We start from the raw sequence: 22479 nt of genomic DNA, 5'->3' as shown, positions 1-22479 counted from the left end.
AGAAAAATAAAGATATCATGCGTTAATAACAAAAGGCTCTTCAATGTGTGAAACCTTGTGTTGTTCATGCTTGTCATCAGTGTGACCGCCAGGCTAAATTGTATTTCCCTCTCTTGTTTTACCATGCTACTTTGCTTCCCCCTAATGGACAAAAAGACAATTACTTTTGAAAAGTAAACTTTTTTTTTTTTTTATTGTATCTGTGGTTTATTCTTATGCACAATTGTTGACAGTATATTACAACAGCATTTCATTTAAAATCTTAACAGAATGTTTGCATAAAAATTGCATTGATCATTGTGAAATATCATAGTAATACTCTCTTAATCTTGGCTCAACTACAGCGAAAGACGGCCTCTCCTCTGCCCTGTCAAGACACCAGAAGACAATTATTTACAACGGACATATTTTCATCCAAGTCTTAATTATAATTCTCAGCGCAGCGTTCATACTTGTAGGTCCAGCAGGTCCTCATCAGATCGTACATCTCTTGAGGACAGTTCGCCGGAGCGTCCATACGCTTGCCGCTTTCAATCATCTGCATTACATCATTCCCTTTCATCCCCTAAAAAACATCCTTGTCTTTAGCTCGTTTGCATGTTGCTGCTTTACGGTAGATGTGCCCTCTATCACGTACGTACCTTGTATGGTTTCTGTCCATAGGAAAAGCCTTCCCACATGAAAACCCCAAAGCTCCACACATCACTTTTAGTTGAAAATTTGAAAAAGTTTATGCATTCAGGAGCATACCATTTCACAGGCCACTTGCCATGTCCCTTGGCCTAAGATTAAAGACAGTCAGTAGGCAGCAGGCTTGTGTTAACATTTATATGCATTGATAGATATATATAAATAATAATTTACCAAATAGTAGTTCTGATCCTCACCAACCGCTTTGGAAAGGCCAAAGTCACTGATTTTTGCATAGTGCTGAGTGACAAGCAGTACGTTCCTGGCAGCGAGGTCCCTGTGGACAAAGTTATGCTCCTCCAAGTACTTCATGCCCATAGACACCTGGTGGACCAGTTCTGTGATGTTCTTTAATGATGTTGTCCTATGAAGATGGAGATCTTATTACACTTTGTTGAAGATACACTCTATATGAGGTTGCATCATTGTGATATCATCCAAAAAACAATCTCTTCACATTGAAACAGTTTTTTACATGTTTGACAGATCATGTGTCGTCACAGTTTTCTGGTCTGGCTGTCAGGCATCAGGGCTCTCTCAGAACGAACACCAGAGCCTCAGTGCAGACTGTGTAGTTTCAAAGTTCAGCACATCTTTTGGACTGGCCAGTTTTTCTTTCAATGGACCAGCCTCTTCCCACTGACTTAAAACTGCAGACTGACCTGAACATCTTTAACAAACGTCTGCAACTGTGGCTGAAATCAGGGCAGAGTTGCACACATGATGAATTGTGGGTTGTTATTTTAATATTACTTATGTTTGCTCATTTAAGATGTTTTTTTATTGAAATATTTTAAAAGCCTCCTATGAACACTTGAAACAATGCGTTTGGTTCAATCAATTGCTAAATCCATATCAAATAAATAATAAATAAAATGTCTAATGTTATGCATTATCTGGGCCTTCCTATCATGTTTTCACCTTTTACTGCTTTACTGATACATAATAATAAATAAATAAATAAATGTGGGCAATTTGAGCACTAAATATCATGAGTTTGATGAAGGCAAAAAATAAAAACAATCCTGCCTTGCAACTGTAATGCGCCATAGCCATTGGTCATTCACTTGGCGCGCACGCACGCACCCACCCACGCACACACACACACACGCACGCACGCACCCACCCACGCACACATACACAAGCACAGACACACACACACACACACACACACACACACATACACAAGCACAGACACACACACACACACACACACACATACACAAGCACAGACACACACACACACACACACACACACACATACACAAGCACAGACACACACACACACACACACACACATACACAAGCACAGACACACACACACACACACAAGCACAGACACACACACACACACACACACACATACACAAGCACAGACACACACACACACACATACACAAGCACAGACACACACACACACACACACACACACACACACACATACATACACAAGCACAGACACACACACACACACACACAAGCACAGACACACACACACACACACACACACACACACACACACACACACATACACAAGCACAGACACACACACACACACACAAGCACAGACACACACACACACACACACACACACACACACACACACTTGCTGTAAGGCTGCAGCCACTGTTGCCCCAGTGATGTATGAGCATTATAAACCTGGTTTCTGTTCTAAAAGATTATTTAGTAAACATATGGTAATAATAACACATTTAAGGTCACTTGACACTGAAACAATGTAGTAAACGTTGGTTGGATTGAGATGTAGTAGGTTACCAACTTGTTTTTCTGCAGAAACTTGTGAAGTGGTCCGAGCTCCGCGAGCTCCATGACAAGCATGAGGTTCTCTGCCTCACAGATGCCGATCATGCGAACGATGTACGGGTTATCCAACTGCTGCATCACATTTGCTTCCCGCAGCATTTCGTCTCGCACTGTTGGGTTACTGTCATCATTCTTTAATATTTTCACTGCAACAGGTTTAACTGTCCTAAAGCAAAGTTTATATATTATTATGGGGAATTTTATTTGAACAAATTTAATAATTAATTCACAAATCATACTTTCTCATTTTGTAGATGCCCTTCATAACTGTGCCAAAGTTTCCTGAGCCCAGCTCTCCATCCTCTAAAAAGAGCTGGTTGCGATCCACTGTGAAGCTTCTGAGTTCCTCGGGGTCTGCATAAGGACTTTCAAAGTTGCCAGAGTCCATTGGCAAGGCTTTGATGACATAGTCATTGTCATCATTGGAGGCGGAGCGCTGAGATTGGCGCTAAATAAAGCCGAGTAAATTATGTCTTTAATCACATTGATGCCATTTCAGATGAGTCAATTATCCTTAATTGTAATTTAAAGATAAATAGAACATTTCAGTTGGAAGAATATGTACATATTTATTAGGGCTGTGCTCAATATATCTATATCGTAATATATCGTGATGGACTTCTTGGCAATACATGTATCAATACAAAGATGTGTATTGTTATACTTTTTAACAACATAAAGTCATTAAAAAAGTGCATACAGACTGACGCTTCAAGGCTGAATGTGAGGAGCTGAAAATGTGACTTTGTCATAGGACAGTTGTATTCTGATATTGAAGACAGTGTGAACATGAAATTCTAATGCATTTTGCATGACTGACGTGCAAACGAGGTGGAATAGTTCTTTTAATATGCTGTTATATGCTGTTTGTGCTGTGCTCCTCTCGCCCGAGGTGAGAAGCAGGGCCGGCCCAGCCTATAAGCGAACTAAGCAGCCGCGTAGGGCCCCGAGGCGTTAATAGGGCCCCCAATCTGACAACCCGTCTTATGAGAAGCGCAAGCGCAGCGTGCGCCACTAGTGTAGTAGCGCTGCTGGCGCGGCAGCGCACACAGCGGTAACATATAACGCACAAACCGCATTTATTTGTAATGACAATCTGGAAACCGAGACACCAAACCTGCGCTGATTGGGCAACTTCACTGTGCGCGAGGAGCTCGAGAACAAAACATAAACACAACAGAACGTGGTCCCTGCGTGGTCCTCATGTCCAGAGGAATATATCCCCCCGATGCCGAAAAACGAAAGAAGAAACTTCTTGACGATGTAAAGAAACTGCAAACTCAACAACACTCTCCAGGTATTGAACTTCTCTTACAAAGAGACGGTTAATGCTGCTGTTTGAAACAACACGATTCTGTCACGTTAGTTCGCTCAGGCTGGAGGCGACGAGAGCTCTGCCCCGCGCACAATAATATGTGTCTGAATGAAAGATAATAAGATTAACATTTACACCAGCCCGGTAGTGTTAGCTGCAGGTGAGGCCGGTGAGGCGGCGTCTATGCCCCGGTCACTAAGAGGCGGAGATCCGGTCCGGACGAGCGCCGTCTCGTCCAGAACCTCTGACGTGAAACTTTGGAGTGAACAGTGTGAGGCCCCTGTCCCGGGCCCCTGTCCCGGGCCCCTGTGCAGCCTCAGTTAGAGATGAGCGGTTTGAGTTTGCGTCCCTCTCTCTCACATCACCATGTGTGAGATCAATCGTGACTCGGGATGTCTGTTTTACTTTGACTTCTTAACGTGCAATAAGAGGAACGTAAAGGTGCAGGAGTCCAGTGTGTGATGTTCTGATCAGAACAAACATTTATATTGTAATTCACTTTTAATAGAGCAATAAAACATTTCAATTTATTTAAAAAGCATCATTAGACTATTTGTTATAAATTATAATAAATTGATAGTGAAAAATAACCAGACATATTAAAATTACATCTGTTATAGAATAATACTATATATTTTTATACAAAAGTGGCAAAGCTGCAGAAATGCAGTCGCTTCACTGTAGCTAGGTTTGGACCTTCACTTCTAGTTCTGGTCATTCTCTGGGAATAATATGTTTGCACTGTTTTATCAGTGTTAATTGTTAATCAAGCAATGCTTATGCCATTTGTTTAATTTAATATAACTTGTTTTGTCACTTTGGCAAGAAGGAACAGTTGGGAGCTGTAAAAGATAAATTAGTAAGGATAACTATTACTTTTACATTTTCAGTTAAAATGAATCAATTTGACCATAATTATTTTTCATAGCCAATATTGTATTGAGTAATTAAGTACACTAATGTATTAATAACTGGCTTTAGTCATTTTCTCCTGGCGCAGTTTCATCACATCATCATTTTATAGCATTACAACCTCAACATTTTACTCTTACTTTAGCCGGCTGGACCACATTAAAATGCACCAGAATACCCAAAAAAGGTCTGAAAATTTCTGGGGGAGAGCCCCCAGACCCCCCTGTTTATTAATTTAAACTGCTAATGTGGCTGTCGACCCTTAACGCCCACAAATACGCCCAAAAACATATCTGGGACGTGTGTTATTTGTACAGGGAGTAGAGGTGATGTCAGCGGAATACCAAGTTGCATTGTGGGATTCAAGTTAGCAATATTTGAGCTTGTGAGGTGTTGAGAATAAACTAACTGGCAAACAGATGCCCTGGAGTTTTGTTGCGCTTTGTTTGCGTTGAAGAAAGTTCCCATATGTGAATTGTTTACTGACAATGGCAATAAAACTGATTCTGATGACGTGGTGAGGGGCCCCCAAAAATGTTTTCGCTTAGGGCCCCCTGAAGGCTTGGGCCGGCCCTGGTGAGAAGGAGCTGTGGACCTGATCAGAAGCTGATCTGTGCAGAAGATGCTGCTGCAGCATGTTCAGACCAGGCCAATTGTTTGGCAAGAAACATGCAATACTTTACTAGAATTTGTTCCATATATTTCTATTTGGATCAGTTGGTTGGATGTATGAAGTTATTAGAGCATAATGGATCTATAAATAAGTGCTTTGTGGATAAACATGAAATGTCATACTTTTTCTTATGCAGAGTAAAGACATTACCCATTTGTTAAATGTTTAAGACCCTTTTTTCAAAAATGTATTGAGATACGTATCTTAATGAGGGAATTGTATCGGAATATACATGTATCGGGATATATATATATATTAAATCGTGACCTCTGTATCGGGATACTTATTGTATCGCGAGGGTCTTGGCAATACCCAGCCCTAATATTTATAGTGATAGCACTTAACAGTTTTTTTTATAGGAAATAAGGAAAACGTATGCAATACAGATAATTGTCATGTAATCAAAGCTGCCCCATGAACCTGACAGGATAGACATACTGGCTTGATTCCCATAAGATTTGTCCCTCACTACAGGCATTATTCCTTCAGTATGGAAAACAGCACAGCTTGTGCCACAATTGAAAATATGACTACTGTCCCAACTCAAAACTGAGTTGTCTGGCTAAAATCCTTATTTAGAATTACTATTGAACTAAGTGCAACCTCAACAATCTCAGTTTGTACCAAGTCGTTGTACGGTCACAGCCACATCTGTTGTGAAAAATACAGATAAAATATGTCTTGATTTCCACACATGTTTAACCTCTCAAAGGCTATTGTCACCTATTGCTCATTTGAAAGTTTACTCTCAAGATTACTCTCTCTTTAAATAAAGGAACTAATGATTTTAAGGTTATATGGTAAATCACACATAAATAATAATCTACATTGCATTACTTCATACATTGTTAACTGTTTGTTATAACACTAAATGACCAATAGATGGCGTGAATAGTTCACAGACGACAGCCTTTCCAGTGCATAGACAACATGAAGACAGAGAACAGGAGGGTTTAGAAAGCGTGTGCATGTCACCAAAAAGAGAGAATGTGTGTGTGTTAGTGCACCTTTGGTAGGCCAGGCAGGTTCACAGACATGAGTCTACCAATTATACCACTTGCTGTTTTCCTCTAGAAACCAAATGTTAAAGAAGTGATTAGTGAGTGACCTGGGAAAGGATTTCCACGTGGTCTTTAAAGCACTTTGATAAATGCAAAGCTCAGCAATCACTATGCTTTTTAAAACAGCTCATTCCAATATTACATTCATTATGAATTTATTAAGATGCATCAAGAATTTAGAGTAAATGAAAAATAACTTTGTTTCAAATACATACACCAATGCAAATGAAATGTTAGTATTAAATAGTTTACTTACATACGTTTGGGGAGCTTGTGGGATTAGTGGACTGAGTGGACTATGAGCTGTGAATCAAACCAGCACTTGTAAGATAAAACGTTTTACAAATATCCCAATAAATACATTATGAAGTTATTGTCCCAACCATTTTCTCCATCTGGACGTGAACAAGTGTCCGTCAGAACATGCAGTAGGCCGTCTGGTTTATACGAGTAGTGCTCCACCAGCTGAGACATGAAAATGGTTTATTCATCATTTAAAAAAATAAAATAAAAAAAGACCTTTGCCTGTGTTTGTACCTGCCAAATAGTGTCAAACTTTTTCCCATCCGGTATTGAGAGTTTGCCAGCATGGTCCTTGTCGATGCGATAGTGCATGACTTTCCCATCATGGAACAAACACAGGGCAAAGGACCCAATCATGTCCCTTTGTCGGATCCTGCAGCCAGAGCGCATATAAATACACAGAAATGGCAGAACAAAAGTCTGCGCAGGAAATGTTGAGCACTTTGAGCTTTAAAGGGCAAATTTGGAGCTTGTCAAAACAATTTTACTAAACCATAAACAACCAATGGCACAGTAAAGAATAAATACTTAAATATTACAATCTTGTACTACAGACTGATTTTTTTAATCCTTAAATTACTTTAAAACAAAACTCAGTATTGTGCAATTGTTTTTCATAACCTGTGCTTCATCGTGTTATTTTAATATTTATATGTTTGTTGTAACCTCTTTGCAATGACTCCCTTGGAAAAGGAGTTGTTAAATCTCACTGGCCCAGTTATATTTGAAATGTTAAAAAATTGACATGCAGTAAAGTTATGTGCATTGAGTGTTGCCGTCTGTGGGAGTTACACTTCACACCCGACCAACAGTGTGTGACGAAGACTTCTCTTTTCGCTGTCAAAAAATAACATCTTTTACTGTAATTTGAAGAGCCGTGTGCAAAGAAACCTACAGAAGTAATAACACAAATGCATAAGATTCAGTTCATAATCTAATTTTTGTAAGACCTAAAATGTAATTTATCAACAATTTTAAAGTAGTTTTTAGCAGCATTGACTATTATGAAAATCTTGGATTATATTTCATTGTTTTTACTCTAATTTAATCCAAGAGATAGTTTTGTGTGCTAAGATTTGTGAAAAAAGTCATTCTTTTTCTTTGTTGGGCTACTTCAGGAAGTGTCTCGCTTGCTGTCAGAGCGGAAACCGCAGTGACTGTGTGTGAGCACAGACCATTGCCTTTAAGTACAACAGCTACTATTTGAATAAACTTACAACCATTGATTATTCAAGAGTCCTATTATTTACAACAGTTTTATGTATGGCTTTTTTAACCAGGACATTTCCTCGGACCTCAGATCATCACAGACAGAACCTGCTCATATGTAGATCATTATTTTACATGTTGTTCAATGTAAGCTGCAATGTTGATCTAAGGGTGTTTTCACATTTGTGACACCTGATTTGGTCCTAGTTTGAGCCCATTTTAATCCGGATGTAGACTTAGTTTGGTCCTGTTCTTGTCCATGTTTGGTTCTGGGTTTAGTCGCTGTATAGTCCCAATTTGGTGTGGTCTATGTGTATGTGTGAATGCACCCATAAACAACTTAATAATAGAAATACATTGACTTCCCGCCTCTTCATAGTGGTATTTCACTGCAGGAAGCAGCTAATTTTCATTTATGGTGTTTTTAAGTCTGAAAATTGTATATACCACATTTGTGTAAGACTCGGAATTTGGCATTTTTCATTTTATTGCACGTAAGTACAGAGCTATAGAGGTGATAGGGGGTAGGTGAAACAGACCTTTCCTGAGCACTTAAAGCTCAAACGCAGAACGATTACAATATTACTCAAACGTGCATCAATAAATCAATCAAAATATAACAAGAGTATGTGAGGGAAACCATATTATAACATGGATAAAATACAAATGTCTGTTGGTGAATTAACAAGATTATTGTAGACACTTACAAGAACTTTCCATTGGTGCGTGAGCCCACCTGGAGCCTGGATTCAGACTCCTCTCGAGTTATTTTTCCATGAAACCAGGGCATTCTCTCATGGGCTGTTGTCGCAATGACTTTCTCTAGCTGTGGTCTCTGACTGATGACGGCCTGTTCCAATGCAGCACCCTAAAACACACACATTCTTCAGCTATAGGTATTTACATGCTGTTTCAGATTGTGTATTGTCATAACCAACATTGAAATTGTAATATTTGAATTGTGGACACGGACCTGTAATTTCCATGTCTGCTTCACAAACTCTCGAATCAGTTTTTCTTTCAGGTCATCGAATGCCCCGACCTTGGGCTGCATGTTCTTGGGGCGATTGCAGGGTCTCTTGAGCAAACACACAAGGCCATCACTCTCCTGGGAGTGGTAGTCGATGACGTCCTGGGGGCTTCTGTGGCTTTTGCCGCCTGCAATCGCATACGTTTCTCTGGGCTCTTTCTCAATGGTGTAGTGGTAGACCCGTCCAGAATAGGCCACAGACAGGGCAAACCCACCAAGAAGGTTTCTACTCTGCCGCAACAGGAAGAGCCCATTAGCTATCCCGGTCTGTCGGAGGTATTCCTCTGCCTCTTCCCTGGTGATGCTGCCATAGAAGAAAGGCAGAGTATTCACCACGTCAGCCATTGTGAATCCAGCCTCGGATCGAGTTTCCTAAAATACAGGAGAACATCAATAAGGTTTAGGTTTAGGTTGTTATTTGAGCAATATCAGTTCAAAGAACTGTAAACAATACATTCCATAAACAGAACAATGAAAAGATACAATGGAGTGGAGCTGAAAAAGGAGTAGGGAGGTCCTACCCCTCATGCACACGTTCACCCTCTCACAAGACATTTTATTGGAGTCATTTAAGGTCATCCAAGATCAAACGTAACAAGAGGGGAAAAAATATTTATATTTTCTCTTTTATGGATGTACAAAAAATATGTACAATATAAAATAAATATTCAATAAAAGTTCATGATATCAACCTCAAGTGTAACTAGACTAATACAGTAGTTTATGTTAAATCCATCCATCCATCCATCTTCTGCCGCTTTATCCGGGGCCGGGTCGCGGGGGCAGCAGTATGAGCAAGGACTCCCAGACTTCCTTCTCCCCAGACACTTCCTCTAACTCCTCCGGGGGGATCCCGAGGCGTTCCCAGGCCAGCCGAGAGACATAGTCTCTCCAGCGTGTCCTGGGTCTTCCCCGGGGCCTCTTCCCGGTGGGACATGCCTGAAACGTCATAAGGCGCTGGTACAGCTGGCAGCCCGGTGTAAACGCTCTCTCTTCTTTCTCACTTATTGTGCTTTATCTCCTATATTTTGTAAATATAGTTAGTATATTTTTTCTATTTTACTGTACGATAGGGACACGCGCTGGAATATTTTTTTAATTCAACTGTTTTTGACTTTTTTCGGCTGGATTTGAGCGTTTTTCGTTGCGTTCGTTGTGTTGTTGTGACGTGAGCTAGCTCCGAGCGAGCCCACCAGCCCCCCCCCCCGCGCCCTCCGGCCGCGCTAAAGTACGGCGTGTCGTCGGTACACGTTTATATACACGTTTATATGAAAGAGGAACTTCACGAACGATCGGGACACGCACTGGAATCGATTTAAATTAACTTGTTTTGACTTTATTCGGCTGGATTGAGTGTTTTCGTCGTGTCGTTGCGATGTGTCTTGGCTCTGAGTCCCCCGGCTCCGGCCCCGCCCCCCGGCCTGCGCCGTACCGCGTTTACACAAAGGAGGAACTCATGAAACTGCGGAGAACAGTCGTCTTACCCGGAGATTGTCACGTTATCCCGGCGCAATACTGACCTAACCTAATACTGATGTGCAATTCTGTCGTATGTGCAATTGCTGTTGGAATTCATGTGCAATTCATGTGCAATTACTGTGAAATTCATGTGCAATCTATGTGCAATTCATGTGAAATTCATGTGCAATTCATGTGCAATTACTGTGAAATTCATGTGCAATTCATGTGCAATTACTGTGAAATTCATGTGCAATCTATGTGCTGTCGTGACACATATTCATGTGCAATTACTGTCGGGATCACATGCAATGGTATTTATTTATTTATTTGTCTATGGGAGTTTTTATTTATTTATAGGAGATCTTCTACTGAAAGTGTTTTTCAGACTTCCTATAAGTGATCTGTTCTTCTGTATCTACCTCTGTATCTACCTGCGTTGCACCAATGAAATTTCCCCATGTGGGACAATAAAGGAATATCTTATCTTAAACACCTCCCGAGGGAGGCGCCCAGGAGGCATCTGGAACAGATGCCCGAGCCACCTCAGCTGGCTCCTCTCGACGTGGAGGAGCAGCGGCTCTACTCCGAGTTCCCCCCGTGTGGCCGAGCTCCTCACCTTATCTCTAAGGGAGCGCCCAGCCACACGGCGGAGGAAACTCATTTCGACCGCTTGTATCCGCGATCTTGTTCTTTCGGTCACTACCCAAAGCTCATGACCATAGGTGAGGGTAGGAACGTAGACCGACCGGTAAATAGAGAGCTTTGCCTTTCGGCTCAGCTCCCTCTTCACCACAACAGTCCGATGCAGCGACTGCATCACTGCAGCCGCTGCACCGATCCGCCTGTCGATCTCACGCTCCATCCTTCCCTCACTCGTGAACAAGACCCCGAGATACTTGAACTCCTCCACTTGGGGCAAGGACACCCCACCCACCTGGAGAGGGCAAGCCACCTTTTTCCGGTCGAGAACCATGGCCTCGGATTTGGAGGTGCTGATTCTCATCCCAGCCGCTTCACACTCGGCTGCAAACCGTCCCAGTGCATGTTGCAGGTCCGGGTTTGATGGAGCCATCAGGACAACATCGTCTGCAAACAGCAGAGATGAGATCCTGTGGTCCCCAAATCGGACACCCTCCGACCCCCGACTGCGCCTAGAAATTCTGTCCATAAAAATTATGAACAGAACCGGTGACAAAGGGCAGCCCTGGCGGAGTCCAACATGCACTGGGAACAGGTCTGACTTACTGCCGGCAATGTGAACACAGCTCCTGCTCCGGTCATACAGGGACCGGACAGCCCTGAGCAAAGGGCCCCGGACCCCATACTCCCGAAGCACCCCCCAAAGGACACCCCGAGGGACACGGTCGAAAGCCTTCTCCAGATCCACAAAGCACATGTGGACTGGTTGGGCAAACTCCCATGAACCCTCGAGCACCCGATGGAGGGTATAGAGCTGGTCCAGTGTTCCACGACCGGGACGAAAACCACTCTGCTCCTCCTGAATCCGAGGTTCGACTATCGGTCGGATTCTCCTCTCCAGTACCTTGGAATAGACTTTACCTGGGAGGCTGAGGAGTGTGATCCCTCTGTAGTTGGAACACACCCTCCGGTCCCCCTTCTTGAACAGAGGGACCACCACCCCGGTCTGCCAGTCCAGAGGCACGGTCCCCGAACGCCACGCGATGTTGCAGAGACGTGTCAACCAAGACAGTCCTACAACATCCAGATACTTTAGGTACTCAGGGCGGATCTCATCCACCCCCGGAGCCCTGCCACCGAGGAGTTTGCGAACAACCTCAGTGACTTCAGCTTGGGTGATGGATGAGCCAGCCTCCGAGTCCTCAGTCTCTGCTTCCTCTTCGGAAGACGTGACTGAGGGATTAAGGAGATCCTCAAAGTATTCCTTCCACCGTCCGACGACATCCCCAGTCGAGGTCAGCAGGCCTCCACCAACACCGTAAACGGTGTTGGTGAGACACTGCTTCCCCCTCCTGAGGCGCTTGACGGTTTGCCAGAATTTCTTTGGTGCCGACCGATAGTCCTCCTCCATGGCCTCCCCGAACTCCTCCCAGGCCCGGGTTTTTGCCTCTGCGACAGCACGAGCCGCGGCTCGCTTGGCCTGCCGATACCCCTCGATGACCTCCGAAGACCTACAAGCCAGAGTGGCCTGATAGGCCTCCTTCTTCAGTCTGACGGCATCCCTTACTTCCGGTGTCCACCACCGGGTTCGGGGGTTGTCCCCACGACAGGCACCGGAGACCTTGCGACCACAGCTCCGAGCAGCCGCATCAACAATGGAGGCGGAGAACATGGTCCACTCAGACTCAATGTCCCCAGCCTCCCCCGGGACATGGGAGAAGCTCTCCCGGAGGTGCGAGTTGAATACCCTACTGACAGAGGGCTCTACTAGACGTTCCCAACAGACCCTCACAATGCGCTTGGGTCTGCCAAGTCTGTCCGGCTTCCTCCTCCGCCAGCGGATCCAACTCACCACCAGGTGGTGATCGGTTGACAACTCTGCCCCTCTCTTCACCCGAGTGTCCAAGACACGCGGCCGGAGGTCTGATGACACGACAACAAAGTCGATCATTGACCTCCAGCCTAGGGTGTCCTGGTGCCATGTGCACTGATGGACACCCTTGTGCTTGAACATGGTGTTCGTTATGGACAATCCGTGCCTAGCACAGAAGTCCAATAACTGAACACCGCTCGGGTTCAGATCGGGGAAGCCGTTCTTCCCGATCACCCCTCTCCAGGTGTCACTGTCATTGCCCACGTGGGCGTTGAAGTCCCCCAGTAGAACAACGGAGTCCCCGGTCGGTGCACTGTCCAGTACCCCTCCCAAGGACTCCAAGAAGGCCGGGTACTCTGCACTGCTGTTCGGCCCGTAGGCCGCCACAACAGTGAGAGACCTGTCCCCCACCCGAAGGCGGAGGGACGCGACCCTCTCGTTCACCGGGGTGAACTCCAACACGTGGCGGCTGAGCTGAGGGGCTATCAGCAAGCCCACACCAGCCCGCCGCCTCTCCCCGCGGGCAACACCAGAGAAGTGGAGCGTCCAGCCCCTCTCGAGGAGATGGGTTCCAGAGCCCAAACTGTGCGTGGAGGTGAGGCCGACTATATCTAGTCGGTATCGCTCAACCTCCCGCACAAGCTCAGGCTCTTTCCCCCCCAGCGAGGTGACATTCCATGTCCCCAGAGTTAGTCTCTGTGTCTGGAGATCTGGTCGCCGAGGCCCCTGCCGTCGACTGCCGCCCAGATCTCTCTGCACCGGCCCCTTATGGATCCTCCTGCGGGTGGTGGGCCCACGGGAGGGCGGCCCCACGTCTCTCTTTCGGGCTGTGCCCGGCCGGGCCCCGTGGGGTAAGACCCGGCCACCAGGCGCTCGCACCCATCCCTGGCCTGGCTCCAGGATGGGGCCCCGGTGACGCCGATCCGGGCAACGTAAACTGCCTTGTTCGTGTTGTCATCATAGGGGGCTTCTGAACCGATCTTTGTCTGACCCGTCACCTTGGACCTGTTTGCCTTGGGAGACCCTACCAGGGGCATGAAGCCCCCGACAACATAGCTCCTGGGATCATTCGGGCACTCAAACCCCTCCACCACGACGTTAAGGTGTCGGTTGTGAATATTTTGTAACTTTTTTACTAGTATGATACCATTGTTATTGTTATTGTTTATTATACTATCTTATACTGTGCATGCCTGTTATAGTTGTTATACTTCATGAATTTTATATTGTTACTCTTGGTTTTCCAGCATGTTTGCACTAAACGGTCAAATCTCATTATTTTGTGAATTTTATTCACTGATATCAAGATAATCCTGAATCTGAAAAAAGAAATTCAAAAGAAAGAATTATGAATATGATTGTGTGCTGTGGTCAGATGAAAAGATAATTCAACCTTTTGGCAAAAAACACAAACATGGAAGAGCGGCTTTAATGTTTATGGGCTGTTTTGCTTTTACTACTTTGTAGCTCAATTCCACTGTGGATTTAATTAAATATCAGCAGATATTAAAAGCGACATTTTCTTGACTCAAAGCTGGAAATTGGAAATGGTCAAACTTCTAAGATTAGAAGAATACTAACCACAAATAAAGGTTTTGACACCTCCATCCCAGTCTCTGATGAGACACGTTCTGATGATGGAGTGATTCACATCAAAATGAAGCAACACAGGAAACTGACCAAAGGGGTGCGGATATTTGGGACACATCTTTATTTATCCTTTTATATATTATATAAAAGCAAAGATACTGCCCAGTACCCTCAATCTCCAAATAAGCCTTTCAGAATAATGTATTTTGAACCACGATATATTGCTACTGAAAAATATCACGATAAACAATAATATTTAAACTACTTTATGTCACTAACACAATAACCCAAAAGCAGCATAATCCCTGGTTTTGGCATCTGCTCATAATCTCCTCTCTTAAACATTTTGAACCACAAAATAAAACAGATTGGCAGTATAATGTGGCAGTCGCCTCTTAAGATTTACTTGGGAACTCGTTAAACACAGACTAACAAAGCCCAGACAGTTTCACTTATTAGACCGGAGAGCGGTTAGAGCTCTCGCCTCCCAAGAGGGATATTGTGGATTCGATTCCCGGGCCAGACCAACATTGGGGTGAAGTCTGCATGTCCTCCCCGTGTTACTGTGGGTTCTCTCTGGGTTCTCCGGCTTCCTCCCACCATCCAAAGACATGTATGTGTTGCCCCTAGTGAATGAATGTGAGAGTGAATGTCCCTCTGTGTCTCTGTGTCTCTGTGTTACCCCTGTTACAAGCTGGCCCCTGTCCAGGGTGTACCCCGCCTAAGGCCCAAAGTCACTGGGACAGGCTCCAGTGACCCGCGACCCCGAATGGGAACATGCGGTAGAAAAATGAATGAATGAATGAGCAAATATCTTATATCTGTCTGTGATCTATTATGGGCAGAATCCCCATGCACACAGTGAGCCTGGAGTCACGGGCAACGCACAAAGCGCTCACACTCTCACTCTGACATGATGCAAGCAGGATAAAATTGTTTGATTTAATAAAAAAAAAATGTTTTGGTTGAAAAAAACTACCGTATTATTGTTTGTGCCATGCAAAAATGTATTAATTCAGGAGAATTATGAGCACATATTGGATAAACCCCTGTAAAGTTAAACCTTTTCAAAAAATTCAATATAGTTAAAAACAAGAACTGCAACAAATACAAAGCAAAATTAAACACTGTTTTAGACTGACTGCAACAGCTGTCATGGGACTACAGATGAAAAATTGCCTATTGGCTAATTCTGGCATATTTACTGAAATGTTTATAAATATGCACTGTCCGTGCTGTCCAGTGGACCAGTGGTTAAGGCACAGCATATATGCCAGGCTCCAAGTGCAGCCGCCCGCAGTGTCGTGAGTTCAAACCCAGACTCTGACAGTTTACTGCATGTCCCCCCTCATCTTTCCCCCATTTCACACTGTACTTCCCATTGTTAAAATAATAATATTATTAATAATAATAATATGCACTGTCCATGAAATAGATAAATACATAAAGTATCTATGAGTGTGTCATAGAAGATATGTATTCAAGCCTTTACAGCTCAAATCATGCAGTACTACTAAAAAAAAGATAAATATTATTATTATTGTTTATGAAAGGATGAGTCTATATAATTATGGTGACAGGCCTGACACCACCCGCGGAGGGTGAGAAGGGAATTTCAATCACCCTAAATAAGTTCTTAACCTAAAACACACATATATATTTTGAAAGACATTTTTATACAGATTTATTTAGCAGCCAAGATGATGTCATGATTTGAAAGCTCCTGGTAACTGACAAGAGCCGAGTTATTTGGATGCGCATGTAGGTGAAGAATGTATCTCATTTTTAGTGTGACAACGTGAGGAAATGTACAGAAAATCAGCCAATAAATCAGGAAGGGTTTTGGACCTATTTCTATTTGGAAACTATTCCCACAGGCCACATGTGTCAGTTCAAGCTATTATAGCAAAGTACAGACAACATATATAAACTTTGCAAATAGACGAGAAGGATGGTGACATGCAAACTTTTAAAGTAAGTCTATTCTTTATACTCGGATTGTATTAAAACAAAGCTCAGAGTTAAGTCTAATTTGAGTCACTGAGCTTCAGACAGAGCAGTGCCTCTAGTTAGCTTCACACCCTCAGCTAATGTAGATGACATCACAGGTTTCAATGATTTAGAACTTGATTATATAATCATTTTAGAAAGAGGGCACACTGTAGGAGACTTACAGTTTTTGAAAGAAATATCCCAACTTAATCCACAACTGTTGAACCTTGTTATTACACATTTATGACATAAAGTTCTTTCAACTGACAATGATCACGTCTTTTTGGTCGAAGAATGGCACCACTGAAGCCATTGTGGGGACAAATATGCTTTTGTTTATTTATTCTGACAGAGACTAAATAAACATGTGGCAAGTAATTACAAAGATCTGACAGTTAAACACAAATTATTGGAATGATGGGATGTCATGAGAACCAACCTGTTCTTCCCGCTCACAGTGTATGATTGCTCTGTGAGAAAGAAACCATGAGCCCCCTTGCAAAAACCCAGACTACAGTTTGCAGATTCTTAGGTTCAGATTTGTTCAAAAATAGATTAATTCTACAGTGGTGAACTACTCATCTTCCTAAGTTCATCACACAACAAAACAACCACATATATGCGTTGTTGCCCATAAATTCAAATATATAGTATAAAAAGTAGTAGCATCACATTGTGAGGTAATCTGCTGCAGACGGGCCTGGCAAATACCGCACATCACAAAGAAAGAGCATTATGTAGAAATATTGAGGCAATATCTCAAGAGCCGGTCACAGCCTGCTTCACCTAGACAACGGCCCCAGTATCACACATCCAAATCAGTCTTAAAATTGCATAAGGATGTTAAAAATCAGCTTGAGGATGAGTAGGCCACAATTTTTACTAGAAAAATGTATGTAAAGTTTTGGTTTTGAAATCAATTTAAAAAAGACCAATTCTTGTTCTTGGTAATACTTTACTGCGCATTAGAAATTGTGTCTAATTTGATAACGGGGGAAAACAGATACCTGTGTTTTTATGTGTATGTAAACGTGGTTATGTTATAAAGGATGGGCCATAAGTTTCTATACATATGGAAAAGGTATAATGTATATTTTCTATGTTTCAGATACCCTAGAAGATGCATTTGACAAAAGAACAACAAATTGAAATTATAATAATGGTAAAAATACAAGACACATCATTTCAAGGAATGTATCATCAACACCATTACAAGCAAAACTCCAACTGTGCAGATGAAAGTTCATCAGTGGAAAACACGCATTAATATGTGTTTTCGAAAACAATCATGTAGGGCTCATTATATAAATAAAATCGGTAGTGCAACATAAAATGTTTATTTTTCGTATGTGCCCACCCTGTATCTATGTAAATATTATAATTAGTTTTTTTCTCCATGAATGCCCACAATAATGCTATATAGCCGAATGTGTTATTTTGTTGGTTTTAACTGTAAATAAATGTGTTTTATTTTTTTAGTTCTGCATGTAAAAGACAAGTTTGAAGTTATGAACAAAATAAATGTACCATAGTCTAATCTATAAAATAATGCTGCTGCCCACGGTAGATTATGCTTTATGCATTTGACTAAAATTATAATTCTGATTAAAATGATTATCTAGATCAGTTTGTGTAACAACGTTTTAACCGACAGCAAGTAAAACACATGTGTCTATACTTGAATCCTTCCTTAGCAAGGTATAGTAAAATACTCACCGTTTTTGTTGCAAATAGTAGATCCTTTTTGGTCAAACGTCTGTCACCACATCTCCAGAACAACAGCCTTCAGTCAGACAAACCACAAATATCATAAATGTTCAGAGGTTTACGGCCAAGGCAGGTCACAGACTGGTTTGGTCTGATCCACAGTGCGCAGGGTTTACACTCGTCCAAACTTCCTTGATTTACCAACTTCCTTGTGAATTTAAGTATTGACTTCCCCATTTATGCTGAGCACTGACCAACACATCTGCTACTTACAGGAAATGACACAGTAGTATGAGGGCATTGGTTAGACTACTGTTACATATAACAGCACCACACTCATTTTTCCATTATATCAAGAAAGGTACCGTTATGGTACATGTGTTTCAGTAATTAAATCAAAAGAAGCATTAAACAATTAAATATATGCATTGACATGAATGAACCGTCACTATTCAGAGAAATCATAATCATCGGTTTAGGATTACTGTTTTATACAACTTTTTACTTTTTTCTCCATTCACCAAATACAATATTTAAAACAAAACAAAAACAAATAAATAAAAAAATAAACTATATATACATATATATATATATATATATATATATATATATATATATATATATATATATATAATTTCTGCATTAGCATGTCTTAGTTTGAGTGACATTATGTGCCATACATTGACAAAGCTCACCTTTAACGGTTGTGCAATACTGACATTTTACGCAAGGCACATGGCCTATGTTTTTTTTAGTTGTAACAGTTGATCTTGACGATAAGAGCAGTAGACTTAAATGTATTATTGGAAACCAAAATATGACTATTTGTATCAGGGTCACTACAGATGTTATTGTGGCAATACAGTGCAGTACATCTCAATGAGATAACTATAGCTGTATGCAGTCAAAGCTACACACAACAGTGGACAAAGTTTTGAAATGACCAATCTCTATGAACTAAATTCAACAGATTGAGGTCCACCATTATTATCATCAGCCTTAGATTGATATGTTGATCTCATGAGTGTTCATAGTCTGTGACTCAGGGTTTACATCCATAGCAGGTCTAAAAATATATGTATATATATATATATATATATATATATATATATATATATATATATTTATTTTTTTCTGACAAAATGTGTCAACTAGTTTAGTGTAAAAACTTGTGAGGTTGTCTGTTTATTCTCATAAATCTGCATATTGAAACAAAAAAATATACACTTCCCTCAATAGACAGATTCTATTGAATATTGTATTTAAACATCTTTTTTGTTGCTGGTGGCTCACTACACTAGAACTTTGCACCAAAGGAGCGCCTGTAATTAAACAATGTCTCCACCTTGTGGAAAAAACTTGTTAGTTACAAAACATTCATTATAGTTGAGGCTGATGAAACACAATGAATTTGAGAGACAAGAATAAATTACATAATCTTTAAAGATTATGTAATTGTGGAACTGGCTAGACACCATGGAGATTACTTTGCCGGGAATATTCCACAGTGTGGCATTACGTTTACGATAATTATGTGTTTATTTAGTCGTGACAGTGCATGTTAATGAACATACATGATATACATGCTGTAAACACGCAGGATTGTAGTAGTGGAATCATTTCCATCCATTGTCTCACGTTCATTCTCACAACACATTCAGAATCAGAAGGAGGTTTATTGCCATTGTCAGTAAACAAAATCCACAAACTAGGAACTTCCTTCGGCATTAAGGCGCAACATACAACAATGAATAATAATAATAATCATCATCATCATTATAATAGCAAAATATATAAAATAAGGCATGCATAAAATTAAGAGTTTTGTAATAATATAAAAATAGACTTAGTTTGATATTTGGTGCTCAAAATATACAGTTGGTAAAAAATAGTGCAAATAATATTAGCAATGCAATTAGTAGTTGTTTATTCAAATAATATTTGAAGTGGCAGATGTTGTAAAGTGTTCAACAGCGGAGGGAAATAAACTGTGGCAGGAGATTCTGGTCCCCTCAGGCAGAAGGCTATGGACCATAGCCCCGAGTAAGTGGCTCAAATAGTCCATGTCCAGAGTGAAAAGCATCAGCTGTGATCCGACCTGCTCGTCCCAGAGCCCTGGAGACGTGCAGGTTCTGCAGAGATGGAAGTCTGCAGCCGATCCCCTTCTCAGCAGAGCGCACAATGCGCTATGGTCTCTGTTTGTCCCTGGCTGTGGCTCCAGCGTACCACACGGTGAAGGGGGAGGTGAGGATGGACTCAATGATGGCTGTGTAGAATTGCACCATCATCTCCGCTGGCAGCTTGGCTTTCCTCAGCTGCTGCAGGAAGCAGATCCTCTGCTGGGCCTTCTTCATGAGGGAGCTGATGGTGAGCTCCCGCTTGAGGTCCTGGTTGATGGTGGTGCCAAGAAAGAGGAGGGAATCTCAAACGGTAGTGATGTGAAGATGGAGTCTGTCGAGGGGGGGCTGGGAGGCAGTGACTTTCCTCAAGTCCACGATAGTCTAACTTTCTTCGAGGCATAGAGCACCAGGTTTTAACCACTGCACCAGGACACGAGCCGGTGTGTAGTGGAGTGCCAGGTTCATGGCGTTGTCTACAGACCTGTTGGCTCTTTAAGTACAGGGGGCCCAGCAGAGAGGAGGTGACCGGGGTTGGTTTGACAGAGGTGTCCACTGTGGGAGAGGGTGGTGAAGTCCTTCTAGGCAACTGCTGTAGTGATTTCAGGCACTACAAAATTGAATTTAATTAAATTTAACTGAAAGTCTTGAATCTAAAAAAAAAGGACACTCGCTGGTCAGCCTGTTCCCAGACATACGCAGCACGGGGGGCGTGTAGTTGGTGAAAAGCTGAAGCCCCCTCAACACAGATGCAGGGTTATTGTCAGAGAACTGCCACTTCACACACATACCTTCTAAATCTCTGTCACCCGTCCTGTGCACTGCCCCTTTCTGCTGCCTTAAATGCCTCAGTTTTGGGTGTGAACCAGGGTTGGACATTATCGAATGTCATTTTGGTGCCTGTTTGTATAATGCTGGCCTCAAAGAATTGGACTCATTCATATAACAGTATACTTGGACACTGGAGGCAAGGTGGTTGAAATGACAGCTGCCATTCCATTGGTCTTCCATGCAAGTACTAACCAAGCCATATTGAAAAACATAGAGGTTAAATTTAATACCATACAGTAGAACAATCCACACAAAGCAATAACATCTCCATGGAGACAAACAGGTGGCGGATGATCCACAAGGAAAGTTACACAGTGCACCTTTAAATAATGTGCACTAAACAATAAAGATTCAGATTCTGGTAAAAGGTGACAAAACAAAGTGTTAAATGTCATTTGGATGTGTGCAAACGAAAGGGAATTCTTCTATAAATTTTGTGACATACATATTTCTAATCGTACTCATCTGCCTCAGTGTTATTTCTGGACTAATATTGCTCATAAGTTACACTAGTGCACTGTAATTTATAGATCCAGGCTATATTTTTTTGAAGCATAAGTGGAAAATTGTATTTATTTATTTTCGCATTTAGGGATTCTTTACTCATTGTACATTGCTATAATCCAATAATTTAGGCCTATGTAATTAAATAATGCCTCGAATTATTTTCTACACACGCCACATAATAATTCATCTGAAAAAAGGGGAGTGGGATGCTTTCATGCTTTCAAAGTCATACTCACCTTGGATGATGTCTTTTAGGCATCGGTCCTCTAGATTTTCACAGCCTTTACCAATTAAGCCAGTTTCCTATCATTGACAGGCTCACATTTTAGACTCATTTACTATGGTCGGGACAAAATAGCCCTTCTATAGAGTGCAGTAGCTCCACAATCCTTATGGCATGGTTCCCATGGTCCGGACGTGTTGGTTTGGTGCATGGATGTATTGGGTTCGGTGATGCAGAAGAATGCGCGCTTCCGCATCGCGCTGCAGGATGTCTTGATCACTTTCTATTGGCCCAAATCTCTCTCAAGCTCTTCATCCAACCAATAATCTGGGCACATCAAAATATCAAAATCAACACATACTGGCCTATGTGGGTAAAATATGTTATGTTGTAATTCGCGTGTCGTCATCTAAGCCATCACTGCGCCACTGGGCAGGATCCAGATAACCTCTACATTACCCATTCATAAACAAGATGATGTCCGAGGGCTCTTTCATTTGAAAGAGCCCTCGGTTTTACGGT

The 22479-nt window shown here is 42.1% G+C and overlaps 1 protein-coding gene across 2 annotated transcripts; it reads right to left on the bottom strand.

Moving 5' to 3' along the window:
* Positions 1 to 221: 221 nt before the first annotated feature.
* Positions 222 to 22163, bottom strand: syk (spleen tyrosine kinase). 2 transcript variants are annotated; one of them, XM_072454029.1, is made up of 13 exons: positions 21971 to 22163; positions 18289 to 18355; positions 8961 to 9389; positions 8695 to 8855; positions 7013 to 7151; positions 6819 to 6940; positions 6422 to 6482; positions 2754 to 2962; positions 2471 to 2680; positions 865 to 1054; positions 642 to 782; positions 453 to 565; positions 222 to 367 (listed from the first exon to the last, which is right to left on the bottom strand). In XM_072454029.1, the coding sequence occupies exons 1-13, from the start codon at positions 21991 to 21993 to the stop codon at positions 295 to 297; spliced, it is 1938 nt and encodes a 645-aa protein (XP_072310130.1). In that variant the 5' UTR covers positions 21994 to 22163; the 3' UTR covers positions 222 to 294. The 2 variants fall into 2 exon arrangements, with proteins under 2 accessions (XP_072310130.1, XP_072310129.1); XM_072454028.1 differs by lacking the exons at positions 6819 to 6940; positions 7013 to 7151; positions 8695 to 8855; ... (1 more) ...; positions 18289 to 18355; positions 21971 to 22163 and adding an exon at positions 6732 to 6773 and having other exon boundaries at positions 223 to 367; positions 6422 to 6484.
* Positions 22164 to 22479: the final 316 nt, after the last annotated feature.

Source organism: Eucyclogobius newberryi, unplaced genomic scaffold, assembly GCF_026437365.1.
Source record: "Eucyclogobius newberryi isolate DKJ021-1_F unplaced genomic scaffold, fEucNew1.0.hap1 SCAF_2, whole genome shotgun sequence".
NCBI classification, from domain to species: Eukaryota; Metazoa; Chordata; class Actinopteri; order Gobiiformes; family Gobiidae; genus Eucyclogobius; species Eucyclogobius newberryi.
This window is presented reverse-complemented; position numbering and strand designations above follow the sequence as displayed.